The 14,862-nt window shown below is 42.3% G+C and overlaps 1 protein-coding gene across 1 annotated transcript in view; it reads left to right on the forward strand.

Moving 5' to 3' along the window:
• The first annotated feature begins 1,391 nt into the window (after positions 1-1,391).
• ANTXR1 (ANTXR cell adhesion molecule 1) overlaps positions 1,392-14,862 on the forward strand; it is a 260,387-nt gene continuing 246,916 nt past the window's right edge. Inside the window, 1 exon segment of the mRNA XM_021671061.2 lies at positions 1,392-1,974. Within this exon segment, the coding sequence (XP_021526736.2) occupies positions 1,817-1,974 (158 nt within the window). The 5' untranslated portion in view covers positions 1,392-1,816.

A 14,862-nucleotide genomic window follows, 5' to 3' on the forward strand; every position in this document is an offset into this window, starting at 1 on the left:
GGGTCTCTCATGAGGTTGCAGTCAAGATGTCAATCAGGGCTGCAGTCAGCTGAAGGCTTCACAGGAGCTTGGGGTACCTGTGTCCAAGATGGGTCACTCACATGGCTGGCAAAATGATATCGGCTGCCAGCAGGGATCTCAGTTCCTTGCCACATGGACCCCTCCTTGGGACTGCTTGCATGTTCTCCCGACATGGCAGTGGGCTCTCCTACAATGAGTGATGCAAGACAGAAGGGAAGAAGTGCAACATCTCTCATGGCCTATCCTCAAAAGCCGTACACCATCTTATTAATTACTCACAGTTCAGTCTCACTCAAGGTGGGAGGGGTGTGAATTCCAGGAGGTGAGAAACACACTGGGTTCATTTTGGAGGCAGGTCAGTGCAATGGATAACAAATCTTCAAGGCTGATTTGACAACATGATTATTGGTTAGTGGACCATTCCAAGCACTAGGATTCCATGGTATACATGTTGGGGAAAACCACCATGGACCGTCACATTGGAGTGTAAGGGTCTGGGAGGCACCCAAGTGGAGGGGAAGATGTGTGTCTGGAAGAAGAATCCTGGGAAAACGGTACATGCATAGGCACGGAGGGCTCCCAGAGTGGAAGACAATAGGAAGCTAGAACTGGGGTACCACCCGGAACTGGGGTTCAGAGGCTGCTCTAAGGAAGATTTTCCATTTTAGAGAGGCTAGCACAGAACTTTCCTGCCAGTTCCAAACTGCTTGGACTGTCTAGATTCTTGTAAGCTGTTTACTTCCTCTGTCCTAAAGAGAGAAAAAGTCAAAGTTCACAGGCGGAAAAGAAGAACTATTATCATAGAATCTCTAAAAGATGGAGATGGTGGCAATCTAGAAGGCTCAGCTGTTCCGTGCCGGGAGCAGCCCTGAGTACCACACTCTGTGGGGTTGTTTGTGCTGTTTTCAGACCGGACCCCGACAGTCTCTTTTATGGTCCAGGCAAAAACTATGTAAGGTCATTCTGATGACTCAGACCACAAAGGCCTCGTTTTTCCCTACTTCATCCGCACAGTGGCTTGTTTGCAAAGGTCCTAGCCTGGGGAGCCGGAGCCACTGTGCTTGGAGGAAACAAGTTCTCATCCAATGTTCAGTGAATGTATCAACAGATGCGGGATAGGAAAGGAAAAGGAGGGATAAAAGGGCTAGAGAGAATGGAGAGGCGGTTATGGAAAAAGAAAGGGAAAGTGCGTGGGAAGAAGTAAGAAGTAAGAAAACATGCACCGCTCACATGAGAATGATAAGGACAGGAGATTTATACCCGAAGCCTGGAAGGCCCCTGCCCCCGCCGCACTCCCACGGGTCCCACGCGTGCTTTCGCTGCTTTTGTCCACAAGGTGGCAGCCTTTGAACTTTCTTCCCTGTGGGAACGAGAAAGGGGGGCAGAGAGGAAGGAGAGAAGGCAAAGCACTCCCCCCATCAAGAACAATTTGAAAACCCATCCCATCGTATTTAAAATCTGGGACAAAGAACCGTCGGGACGGAACTCCTTCCATTGCAAAACCTCGGCGCGGCCTCGGGAGCGTCCCGGCGGCCCCTGTCTGGAGCAGCCCCTTTAAAGAAGCGGAGGACCGGATTGGGATCCTTGAAACCCGAAACCCAGAAACAGCATCGGAGCGGAAACCAGAGGGAAAATCTTGAACTCCTCCAGACAATTGCTTCCGGGGAGTTGCGAGGGAGCGAGGGGGAATAAAGGACCCGCGACGAGGGGCCCGCAGATGGCGCGTCCCTGAGGATCGTGGCGAGTTCACAGAGCGTGGGAAGGAGCGGACCCTGCTCTCCCCGGGCTGCGGGCCATGGCCACGGCGGAGCGGAGAGCCCTAGGCATCGGCGTCCAGTGGCTCTCTTTGGCCACTCTGGTGCTCATCTGCGCCGGGCACGGGCACGGGGGACGCAGGGAGGATGGGGGTCCAGCCTGCTACGGCGGATTCGACCTGTACTTCATTTTGGACAAGTAAGTGCGGCGACTTGTCCCCCCACTCCAAGCTAAGTGGGCGAGGATGCTTTCGCCCGGGCCGGGCTCGCGGGCAGGGTCGCCTGGGGACAGGCGCGCATCTCCAAGGGCGCAGGGAGACCACGGCAGGCGGCGGCGAAGCGCTGCGCCTTTGTTGGGGTGCACTCCGCCCAGCCTCGGCTCCAGCGCCCGCAGCCAAGGTCACGCCGCTTGCTCGGAAGGGGACAGACTTCTTTTCTGCCTTGCTTTCTGTGTCCCAGGAGCGTGCCAGGGACTTGGAGGATGCTATTGTCTCGCTGAGTTTCTGTGACTCCCTCCGGTGTTGGTGGGAAAGGCTTGCTTACCAAAGACAGAACTTGCAGGCACTCCTAAAGTAAGAGGCTTGGGCATGTTTAAGTCAATCATCGCATTTTTTTTTAAACATTGCTCCACGGAAGGCATTACCTTTGCTCCTAATCATATAATGCATGCTTCTCACCGAGCACTGAGTGAAAATGAAAGGCAGGGTTTCTTACCTTGGCACTTCTGAGATTGAATCCTAGTAATTCTATGTGGTGGGGGCTGTCCCATGCGTTGTAGGATGTTTAGCAGGATCCTTGGCCTCTGCCCACTGGATACCAGTAACATCTCCCAGCCCCAACTCTTTCTCTATTAGTGGTGACTACTAAAAAGCCTCCAGACACTGCCAAATGTCCCTCCCCCTCGACTTGAGAACCCCAGATGTAGGTGAATTCAAGGTTTTGGCCGTTTGACTGGTGGGCTACCAGGGAGGTGCAGGAGCCCTGGTTTCCTTGCAAAAAAAAAGGGATAATGGTTACGCTTTAGGATTTGTTCAAGGGAGAGCTGAATTCCGACCAATGAAGCATTTCCCAAATCCCCATAGGTTTGCCAACCCACAGTCACCCAAGGAAGCTTCATGCTATCTGCTGAAAACCAGCTTCAACAATAAAAGCCCCTCATAGAAGATCCGTGCTCATTAAAACTGAGTGAGCTCTCCAGTGCCAGGAGAGGCGCTTTGCTGTTACAGTGGTGAGGAGATGGATTTCACAGACTGGAAAGTATTTAGGAGTTGGAAAAAGAGTCCTGCAAAATAAGCTGGCTAGCTAGACACCAAATGTGCTTTGCAGTTGCCCCTGGAGTTTGATTTTTCCGTAAAGGCTGTTTTGAACTCCAGATTCTTTGGATGAAAAGTGAGATTTCTTTTCTGCAGATTTATGAGAAGGTGGATACTGAAAATATGCTCCAGAGCTAAGGAATGGAATTTCTTTTGTTACTTCTAGTAGCTAGGAGCGCCAGCTCACAGACTCGGAGACAGTGCATGGAAACAGTCGGAGGTGCTCCTCATTCGTGCTTTTTTAAAAAGCAATTCAGAATGATATTCAGGAAAATATGAAAAAAGAATCACCATGTCTCTGAATGGATGACTGTAGAGATACTACAGAGTCATGGATACTGTAGAGATAACCAGTTTTCCCAAAATTAATTTAGAAATTGAATTCAACTTTTCAGTCAAAGTTCTGAAAGAGTTTGTTTTGATGATAAGAATTTTACAAAATGATTCTAGGCTTATCTTAGCGAAAAAAAAATGGTAAAAAGGGCTGAAACATTTTTGGAAAAGAATAATGAAGGCATACTCTCTCTCCAAATATTAAAATGTATTACTGTGTACATTAATAAAAACAGGATGGTAAAGACCAAATAGGTGGATAAAGTAGAAAATCTAAAAAGACAAGTACATGTAGATCCAAGTACATGTAAACATTTAGTGGAATTTCAAATTAGTATATAATGATTATTTTTTAAAAAATGGTTCTTAGACAAGTGATTGATAACATGGGAAAGGAAAAGGTTAGATTTATACTTTACACACCATACACAAAAATAAATTTCAGAAACATTGAAAATCTAAATATTTAAAATGAAATGATGAAAGAACTAGAAGTTAATTTAGATGAATATTACTGTAACCTTAGGTCTAGAGCTTTTAAAACATGACAGAGCAGAAACCATAAATGAAAATAAAGAGAGATTTGAATATACTACAATTTTACACTTCTATAAATGAAAAATAAGCAATGAAAAATATAAGAAGTTACAGTAACTTTTGCCACATGAATTACTCTCTAAAGATTGATTTCCGTATATAAAAAGTAGTAAAAAAAATCCTGATAGGAAATAGCCTAAATGCATAATTCACAAGAGAAAAAATATGAAAGTCCATAAATGAACTAAAAAGGTCATTATTAATCAGAAAATGAAAAAATCAAACAATACAATTTTTATTAGGTTGACAAAAACTTTTAAAGAATTACAATAATGAATATTGGCCAATTTGCGGGAGGTAGGCACTGTCATCTCTTACTAGGGAAAATGTAAATTGGTGCAGTCTTTCTAGACTTGCGCTGTCCAGTAGAACTTTCTAGGAGGGTGGAAAAGTTCTATGTCTGTGCAGTTCAGTACAGTAGCTCCTAGCCATATGTAACTTGAGCACTTGAAATGCAGCTAGTGCCATTAAGGAAGTTAATTTTTAATTTTCTTTAAGTTTAACTAACTTGAACTTTAATAGCCACATGTGGTTACCGTACTGGACAGTGCAGACAAGAAGATAATTTGGCAACATGTATATCAAATGCCTTTAAAAAATGAGGAGTCTGCCTTTCCATCTAGCAATTTCATGTCCTAAAGAAAAAATACAAGTCACAAAGAAGTACCTACATGTATGTTTATGGAGGTGATATTTATAATAAAAAGCTGAGGATTACATGTGTCTAACAACAGGGGATTTACTAAGGCATGATATATGTATAGTATTGAACGTACATTGCATGCTATACATGCTTGTAAGCTATTTTATTCTTACTACATACTTTTAGATGAAAATGCAATTACCAAATGTCATCTGCATTATGTTTCTACCTGTTTTAAAAAGTTAAACACACACGTGTATGTCTCTATTTACCAATATGGTAGTAGTATTTGTCTCTAGCAGGTAGAATTTCAAATTCTGTTTATGTTTTTCTTAATTTTCAAACTTTTCTGTAATGAACATATATTACTTTTATATTCAACAAAACTAAGTTATTTTGAATTTTTAAAAAATCATGTCACGTGGGTCTCTAACCAGCGTGCTGACTTCCAAGCCCCTTGCTATTATAAAGAATGCTACTGCTTTTACATTTAATCCTGGAGTAAATTTCTAAATGCACCATAGGATTCTTTGAAGCAAACTGAGGACCCAAAAATGCTCCAGGAAAAAAAATGGTGGAGAGACCTTCACAGACATTGAGGTGGATGCCTCTGACTTCCTTTAGCTGTTCTATGGCTGGAAGAGAAGGATATTTTTGTGCTGAATGAAAAACTTGCTAGGACTTGGTGTGATAGTACACACACCACTAGCTTACCATTGTGATCCAGGCTAATTTATGAGATTGATGAGTCCAGAGCTGAGGGGTGGACCAAAAGGCAGTGGTAGCAAACAGGCCCCTGGGTGGTCCCTAAAGACATGATCTTCTGTCCTCCAAAGAACCTCCTCACACAGTGCTGTCCAGCACCCAACCACAACCAGAGTGGAAACTGAAAAAATGCTGACTCATTTTTTCCTTAGGCTTCTTAGATCCTTTGGCTGGCAAGACACTGTCTACAGTCTGAAACCGAGGGATCATAGGGGACTGAATCCACCATTCTTCTCCCAATCCCTGGAACTCCCTTTTCCCCAGCAACTGGTTTTCTTTTCCATGACATTAAATCTCAGCTTATTTCAGCTTTAAGCAGGCTGCATCTCTGGCCTGGAGGGAACCCAGATTATACATTTAATGGAACATCATGTTTTCTCAACCAGGAGCAAAGACTTCATAATGATAACCTAGAAAATACCACAGTAACACAATAGGGCATTATTAGCGGCTTTGGCGACTGGGCTGGTGGACTGGGCTGCACAAGGCTTTATACTGATGGAATTTGATGTTCACTTAAACATGCTTTTCTGGTTATAGTCAGGAAAAATAGATTGCTGGGAATTCAATCAGGGATTTGAAAAGTTAGATTTTGAAGGCTCTGTTCAACAAAAAGCAAAGAAGCAGCTGGTCTCTTTTAAGTCTTCCGGGGGATCTTCCAAGATGGGTGCACCCATTTGACCAACACATGGACATGACTGTACCTTTCCTCTCTCACAGCACCCCCCACCCTCTGTTATTACAGTATATGTTTATGTATTAACATATTGGCCTATTTTACATGGAGCTATTAGTCACTTGAATGGAGAAAGTGGATTCTGCATCATGAATCTCAAGTGGCTAGCTATGTTATGTGGGCCCTAAAGACTTAAAAACCAGAATGTGGGAAGGAGAGCAGGAGGAATGGAGATGGTGGGCTGGAAGGGAGGAGTAAATGCTGAGCAGCTTTATTTATTGGACTTTCCAAAGCCACTGCCTGTCATTCATTTTCTGCACCTAATAAATCCTTATGTATATAAAGGCCCTCCACAGGCTCACCATGTGCTTCTTCCCTATGAGATCCCCTGAATCCCCGGCCACTCCGCTTCTGTCCGGCACCAATTTTCTCTTTCTTCCACTGTATAAAGGGACTCCATGTTGCCACTCCCCCAGAGTTCCAACCATAGCACCCACAACTGGGTGATGCCCTGGTGGTGCTGATCTCCAGGACCACTGTTATATATTGTACTCTAGGGACAGGATCATCAGACTGATTGTTATAGCATTAGACTGGAAACTTCACCATCAGTTATAATACTAGCCTTTTTTTTTCTGCAAAATATCTTCTGAGTTCCCAACTACTTATCTTAAAAAAGCAGTACTGGATTGGGAACTTGTGTGAGTCTTGCAGACTCACGCTCTCTCACAAGGGTCCCAAAGACATCCTTGTTTGGTAGGTAGGGCAAGCATGACTGTCCCTAATTTGAAGATAAATGGACTTTGTTCAGTCCACTGGGTTAAGTGACTTGCCCACGGACCTAGGATTAGATCACGACAGAGCCAGGACAGTGTTTGCCCTTGACTCCCACACCAGCTCTTTCCACTCATCTGCCCTGTACAGTTGGACCATAATGAGAAGCACATGCCAATACAACTGGAGGATCTGGGTGGATTCCAGGAATTAAAAATCCCTGCATCAGAGTTTCAGTAAATCGTGGTGAATAAGGCGATTAAGGTTACTTAATTGAGGAGCTACTACTCTGCTGTTAAATCAGCTGCAGTTGACGGAAAGTATCAGGAACTCCAACCCCCTGCAACCTTAGAGAAATGCTCCAGAAATCTAGGGAGTTAGTTGCTGAGTCAGACTTTAAGGGCATTTGATTATGATAAATTAGTAATTTGTTCAGACTGAATCTGATGGAAAAGAGAAATTGAAGTATGTAAATGTGCTAAAACACACAGATGTAGCTTGTCTTCAGAAATACATTAGAAGATGGCTCAGTGTCTGCAAAATTGGCTCTGAATAGAAAGCAAAGAGTTCAATAGAAGGCACCTTGAAGATGCTACAATAATTTTTATTTTTTGCATTTTAATGCATATAAATCTTGCATATTTATTGTAAATTTCATTTCTAAGTATTTGATCATTTTAGTTATTGTAATAGGAAATTTTCTTCCATTTAAACTTTTAACTTGTTTGCTCTTAGACATATATAGGATAGAACTATCTGTGTTGATTTTGTTGTGAATTATTTTCTTGTTTCAAATAATTTCCTAGTTGATTCTCTTGGGTTTTCTGGATATATAATCGTATAATCTGCAAATAACAATTTTATCTCCTCTTTTCTCATTTCATACTCTAATTTCTTTTTTTCAACTTTTAAGTTCAGGGGTGCATACAAACCTGCCCATCCTGCATATGTACCCCTGAACTTAAAAGAAATTACATAAACATGTGTCATGGGGGTTTGTTGTACAGATTATTTTATCACCTAGGTATTAAGCCTAGTACCTGTTAGTTATTTTTCCTGATCCTCTCCCTCCTGTCACCTTCCACCCTCCGACTGGCCCTGGTGTCGGTTGTTCCCCGTTATGTGTCCATGTGTTTTCATCATTTAACACCCACTTGTAAATGAGAACATTTGATATTTGATTTTCGGTTCCTGAGTTAGTTTTCTAAGGATAATGGCCTCCAGCTCCATCTATGTTCCTGCAAAGGACATGATCTCCTTCTTTTTTTTATAGCTGCATAGAATGCCATGATGTCTGTGTACCACATTTTCTTTATCCAGTCTATCATTGATGAGCATTTAGGTTGATTCTATGTCTTTGCTATTGTGAATAGTGCTACAATGAACATATGCATGCATGTGTCTTTATAATAGCACAATTTATATTCCTTTGGGTATATATCCAGTAATGAGATTGCTGAATCTAATGGTATTTCTGTCTTTAGATCTTTAAGGAATTGCCACACTACCTTTTACAATAACCGTTTTAAAGGGCATCAGAAGAAAAGTTACAGGGGCCAGGAATTTCATTCATTCATTCATTCATTCATTCATTCATTCATTTATTTTATTGAGATGGACTTAATGCTTGGTTTTAAATGTTCCTCCAGTTAGGTTCCACATTTCAGGAGGGCCTTTTAAGCCAGTTGGTAGAACTGCCTGCAAATCAGATGCTTTGGCATATGGGTCAAAAGTAAAAATAAATTAGACAAAAGTGTTTTGTTTTGTGTTTCTGTCTGGGTCAGCCAAGTAACTACCTCTACTTTCTTAGCTGTGGAGACCTAGTTAAACTCATTGTCAAGCTGAGAATAGAATCCAGGAGTGTTGGAGGAAGGCACCTGTCCCAAGATAACCTGTAATTATGTCCAAATGCTAAAGGACTCCTAGTGGTCCAGAAACAAATTCTGGGATCAGTTAGGGAGACTTGGCTGTCACATAAATGCAAATCGGATTTACTCTATGCTAATTTAGAACGTGTGTCTATTTTTGATGTGCAGCCAAGAGACTGGATCTCGCCTTTCCCACTGATTACTCTGCAATAAATGACAAAGAAAATATTTGAACATTTCTTGACATGTTTTTCAGACATGTCAGGTTCATAGTGAAAAATTAATTAGATTTCTCCAATTTGACTCAGCAGATTCTTCCATTCATTTGGCATAGATGCTATACTCAAATTTGATCACAAGTGTATATACTAATACAGGCATGGATAAAACAATGCCTATTGCAAGCGATGTCCTGTCCTGGGAGGGGCAAGAAATCCCAAATAAACAGGAAGAAGTCCCAGGCTATCAGCTTTTTATGGAGAAATGTGTTAGAAAGACTCCAGGCAGCCAAAGCTAAAGGCTCCAATGAGGATTTGGGGCAGGGGCCAAGAAAAGGCAATTTTAGATCAATAAGAAATAAGAAGTAACATTTACTGAGCCCTTGCTACCTGCCAGACACTATAGTAAACACTTCACCCATATGATCCTGTTTAGTGTTTACAATGCCCATAAGGTCTGTACAGTCATCATTACCATTTCACACATGAGGAAACCGAGGTTTAGAGAGGTTAGCCAAGGTCAATCTAAGTGGTGAAGCTAAGCCTCAAACCCAAGCTGCTCTGACTCATGATCTATGCACAAAAACAAAAAGAATCTAAATATGCAAAAGAACATCAAATCAACCAGGCAAGGTCAGGTTATGCTGTGGTAACAAACAACCCCTGGATCTCAGTTACACAAAACAATGAAGTTTTATTCTCTGCATATACTACATGTCTGATAGGGATCAGCGGGGCTCTGCTTGTGGTGGTTCTGGGAGGCAGGCTGGTGGAAACTCCTTCCTGACACCTGCTGCCACCATCCAGGCTACAAGGGAAGAGAATGCTACATGATGTCTCGCTGGCCATGAAATGCTCCAGCCAGAAGTGACATGCATCCTTCTACTCATAGCCCATTGGTCAGAACTGGTCACATAGCCTCACTCTATGGAAAAAGACTTGAAGAATAATCCTCCCATGTGCCCAGATGGAAGGGAAAGCCAGATTGGGTGGACAATAAAAGCTTCTACTGAAAATGTATAATTATAGCTTGCTTTGGCTTGAATAAACAAAGAAGTAGCCATTGAGAGAGAATAAAGAGATAAGACTTCACGGGAAAGTTCAGTTTTGAGCCATGTCTTGGATATACAGCATTCACAAACCTAGAATTACTGTCAGACATGATATTTTAAATAAGCCCAAGAGGCAATGGTAGCTCCTGCACGTTTCCTCCCTTTCCCATTCTCCCCATACTTTAGATGAAACATGTAGTGAGGTGGGCAGGGGATTACATTAGATTAAATGGAAAATAGAAATGGAGATTTGACATGCTCTCCTGCCACCTAAGTGTTACATGAATATATGTAAAGGATAAAATTCTCTTTTTCCATAGTTTATGGAATATGAGGGAATTTGAAAGGCTGGGAAAAGACAGCAGCCCATGGAACATAGATCACTACGGCAGCAGAGCTCAGAGGATGCTCGTATACTGCAGGGGCTGATTCAGAGTTTGAATCAAGAATATATGAGCTCCAACTAGTGCTTCTCAATGAGGACGCTGTTGGCACTTTTGGTGGCACAGTGTTTTGTTGTGATGGAGTGTAGGATGCTTTAGCATTCCTCATCCTTGCTTTCTAAATGCCATTAGCCTTTCTAGTCATTGTGATGACCAATAAATAACAGCCTCTACACTTATTTCTAAGGGTGGTACCACCTTGGTTGATAACTCCTGACTAAAAGAAGGCAAAGCAGAGCAGGGGATGCCATTGATGTTGATTTCTATCACCCAAGAACCACATGTGAACATTTGTCTGAAGAAAGAAATTGGGAGGCTTCCATGATAAGAGGTCCAGTGGAAATTGTAGACCTTGGGAATGAATATGCCAAACTAGTGGTTCTCAACCAAGGGCCAGATCAGAACTTCAGAGGACTGAGGCAGACATGTGTATTTTGGAAAAGTTCCCAGGTGATTCTGATTCAGGTTGCTCCCTCAGTAAGTTATGAGACTGAACACGAAGACAAGAAAAGTTGCCCCATAATGATGGCTCATACTCACGGCCTTATGATGAGGATACGGCTGAGGCAGCACACACCTTGGAGCTGGGCTACAGGCAGAGCTCTTATTTTAGATGGTGGCAGAAGAAGCCACACACAATATGAAGGCAGAAGAGCAAAGGTCACTGAGAGGCCATGTTTTGCCCTTCAGTGTTGCCAGGTCCTGCTGTGTGTACATATACATTTAAGCCATGATGTTTACTGACCAGGACACTCCTTTTCTCCCTTTCTCATAAGTCTCCCTACATGAAATGTGCCTCATGGGAATGCTTAACACAGGGCTTTAGAAGGCCAATTTCAGAATCAGGAATCTGCAGCTCAAATATCAGCTCAATGCTTCACCAAGCATTGTGACTTTGGGCAAATTATTTAGCTTCTCTGAACTTCAGTATTGTTAATAAAATAGGCATTAAAATGTCTGCCTCACAAAAGTGTTGTAAAGATTAAAACCTTTAATTAAGCATTTGGCATGTGAGTGCTGAGATGATAGATGATGGTGATGGTGATGATGATGGCGCTGGAGGTGGAGGTGGAGGTGATGATAAGGATGAGGTGGGGGTGGTGATGGTGATAGTGATAGTGGTGATTATGGTGATGTTGATAGTTGTGATGATGGTGATGGTGATAAGGAAAATGGTGATAGTGGTGGTGGTGATAGTGATAGTGATAATGATAGTGATGGTGGTAGTAATGATGATGGTGATGGTGGTGGAGGTGGAGGTGATGATAATAAGGATGATGGTGGTGGTGGTGATGGTGATATGATGGTGATGATAGTGATGGTTGTGGTAATGATGATGTTGGTGATTGTGGTGGTGGTTGTGATGGTAATGGTGATGATGATGATGATGGCATTGGTCATCGTGGTGTTGGTGGTAGTAGTAATTACCCCTGGAGAAAGAGAATATGGCCCTCTAATAAAAGATACCTCTGTAGATTCTAAGCAGGACTACCTTACTAGGATAAGGAATATATCAATTCAATATTTATCAAACTGTACTAGACTTCAGGAATCACAAAATGCCTAAGACAAGTGCCAATTCTCAAGGAGCTTATAGTTTTTTTTTTGTTTTTTTTTTTTGAGACGGAGTCTCGCTCTTGTTACCCAGGCTGGAGTGCAATGGCGCGATCTCGGCTCACCGCAACCTCCGCCTCCTGGGTTCAGGCAATTCTCCTGCCTCAGCCTCCTGAGTAGCTGGGATTACAGGCACGCGCCACCGTGCCCAGCTAATTTTTTGTATTTTTAGTAGAGACGGGGTTTCACCATGTTGACCAGGATGGTCTCGATCTGTTGACCTCGTGATCCACCCGCCTCGGCCTCCCAAAGTGCTGGGATTACAGGCTTGAGCCACCGCGCCCGGCCGGAGCTTATAGTTTTATAGAAGAGATGGAGAAACATTGAAATAATTTAATTTTGGTTGAGATGAGCGGGACTTAAGAGGCTTCATAGAGGAAACCTCTATGATGATGATGATGGTATCAGAAGGAAAGAGAAGTTGGTGTGGGCGTGCTGAGTCTGATCATGTAAGGCATGTGCGTGGAGATGCTGAGTAGGCAGTTGGCTTGATACCCTGGAGCTGAAAATAAAAAATTGAGTGTTATAAGCAAGCCCAAGGTAGTAGCTGAAAATGCAGGTATGGATAATACATAGTATCAAGATAATATCAGGATTTTCAAACGTCAAGAAGAGGTGGAGTTTGAAGAGGAAGATGGCCAAAGTCCAACCCAAAGGAATTGCCAACAGGAATTGCCTAGGCAAGAGGAGAAACTCCACTAAACAGAGCTGAGAAGAAGCAGAACAGTTGGAGAACCGGCAAAGAATGTATTAGTGAGGCAAGGAGGGACAGAATTTCAATGGCGGGGAGGCGGTGATCATTCAGATGTTTTCCCCTGAAATTATCTCCTCCTCCCTTTGTGGTCTTGGCAAATGGTGGCACGACAAGTCCAGCTACTTAAGCCAGAGATCTGAGAGCAATCTCTTCTTCACACTCAAGCCTGATTACAGCCACTGCCACATCTCTCCCAGGTTGACCTTGTTGTTTTCCTTGTCATTGTCTTAGCACAGGCATTCACCATTTTCACCCAGTTCCACTGAAATATTCTCTAAATTGGTCTCTTTGCTTCCTTTCTTTACCCCTCTCCCCACCTTGTGTTCTTGACAATTAATTCTAAAATTGATCTTTTTAGAACACACATCTAATCTTGACACCATCTTCCCTAATTCTCACCCATTACCCTTTAGACATTTCCAAAGGTCTTTCAAGATAAAGTATAAACTCTTCAGCAAAGCAATAAGCAAAGATCCTTATTGCTCAGGTCACTATGCATTTCTAAAACTTCATATCTTATCATATCCCATACCTTTTTAATTTCTAAAAAATTGTACCGCATAGTTCCCCAAACTAACCCATACCCTCTCTTGCCTTTAGCTGTAATGCCCTTCACCACCACACCCGTGTTTACCTAGGTGATGCCTGCCCACTTATCCTTTGAGACAATTGCTAGTACATGGTCCCCTCCTATCACTAGTTATGGGCTCCCTGAGGTAAACAAACAAACAAAAAAAATTAAGAACAACCACTTTTCTATGTTATGTCTTCATTCAAAATTCCTTCCTTATTCAGAATCCCCTAACCCCATAACAACTCATTTCACATGACAAGCAGTGGAGTGGTCCATTTTCAAGAGATGGTGAGGAAAAACCCTTAGTATTTGTCCTATGGGGTTTCATCCAATGACCTGACCTCTTTTTCCCCTGATATTTAGCGGTATGCAGCCCTATTAATAAATACCTGTAGGGACCTCCTGGAAGATGGCTTTCCCAACATCTTGATTGCAAAAGGATTAGGATCAGAATCATAGTCAGCCTACCATCACTCTTTACATTAAAAATAATGCAGATTCCAGGTTTATAGAAATTACATAGAAAGTAAAAATTCTATGGCAAATAAGAGAAAAGTGAAGAATCTTAACTGTAACTGTACAGCAGTCACAATAATAAACAATATAAGGTAAAAGGAAACTTCAGATGCTATTAGACCACACTAAGCATAAATAAATGTTAAAGCTCATTGTGAACAGGGTGACCAAACATCCTGATTTGCCCAGGACAGGTCTGGTCTATGCTTGTTGCCCCAGCATGACTATGAATGTCTTCTTCTTTTACTCTCATAAGTGTCTCAGTTTGGATTTTAAATTATATGGTCATCCTGATTATTAACTGTTGTAAAATATAGTATCAAAAGGGGAGGGGTTTGAAGGTCAAACAGGTAAAGCAACTTACACACTTTGTTCCATTAAAATGGGCAGCCATTTCAGCACTCCTGCTTCCATTTAAGTGCTCTAATGTTAAGCCTTTTCTGGCATCTCACTCCCAAATTCCTGTAACAATTAATGGAAGTTCTTTAATACTTCTCACTGTCTTAGCACCTAACACTTTGAACTGTAACTGTACATTTCCTGACCCTTCTTCCATGGGGAGGCAGTGTTGCATAATGGTTAAGAGCATAGGGTTAAACCCAGAAAGACTTGATGAGCATAGTGTTTGGACAAACATGGACTTCAACATGGACTCTAAGTCTAGACCACCTGGGTTCAAATCTCAGCCCTACCACATACTAGCTATATGTCCTTGTGTAAGCTACTTAACCTCTCTATGAACTCAGTTTCCTCATCTGGAAAAAGGGAGATAAAAATAGTATGTGTCACATAAGGTTGTTGTGCTCAGAACAGTGTTGGCCATAATGGAAGTGCTAGCCGTTATTATTAAATGGCAATGAATGTAAAGTGCCCAGCACAATGCCTGCTGCTTAGTAAGTACTCAGTAAATGTTAAGTGTCATAATTATTCATCTTTATATAGACTCC

This window comes from Aotus nancymaae, unplaced genomic scaffold (genome assembly GCF_030222135.1).
Source record: "Aotus nancymaae isolate 86718 unplaced genomic scaffold, 86718_ANA_hifiasm-v0.15.2.pri h1tg000057l, whole genome shotgun sequence".
NCBI lineage: Eukaryota > Metazoa > Chordata > Mammalia > Primates > Aotidae > Aotus > Aotus nancymaae.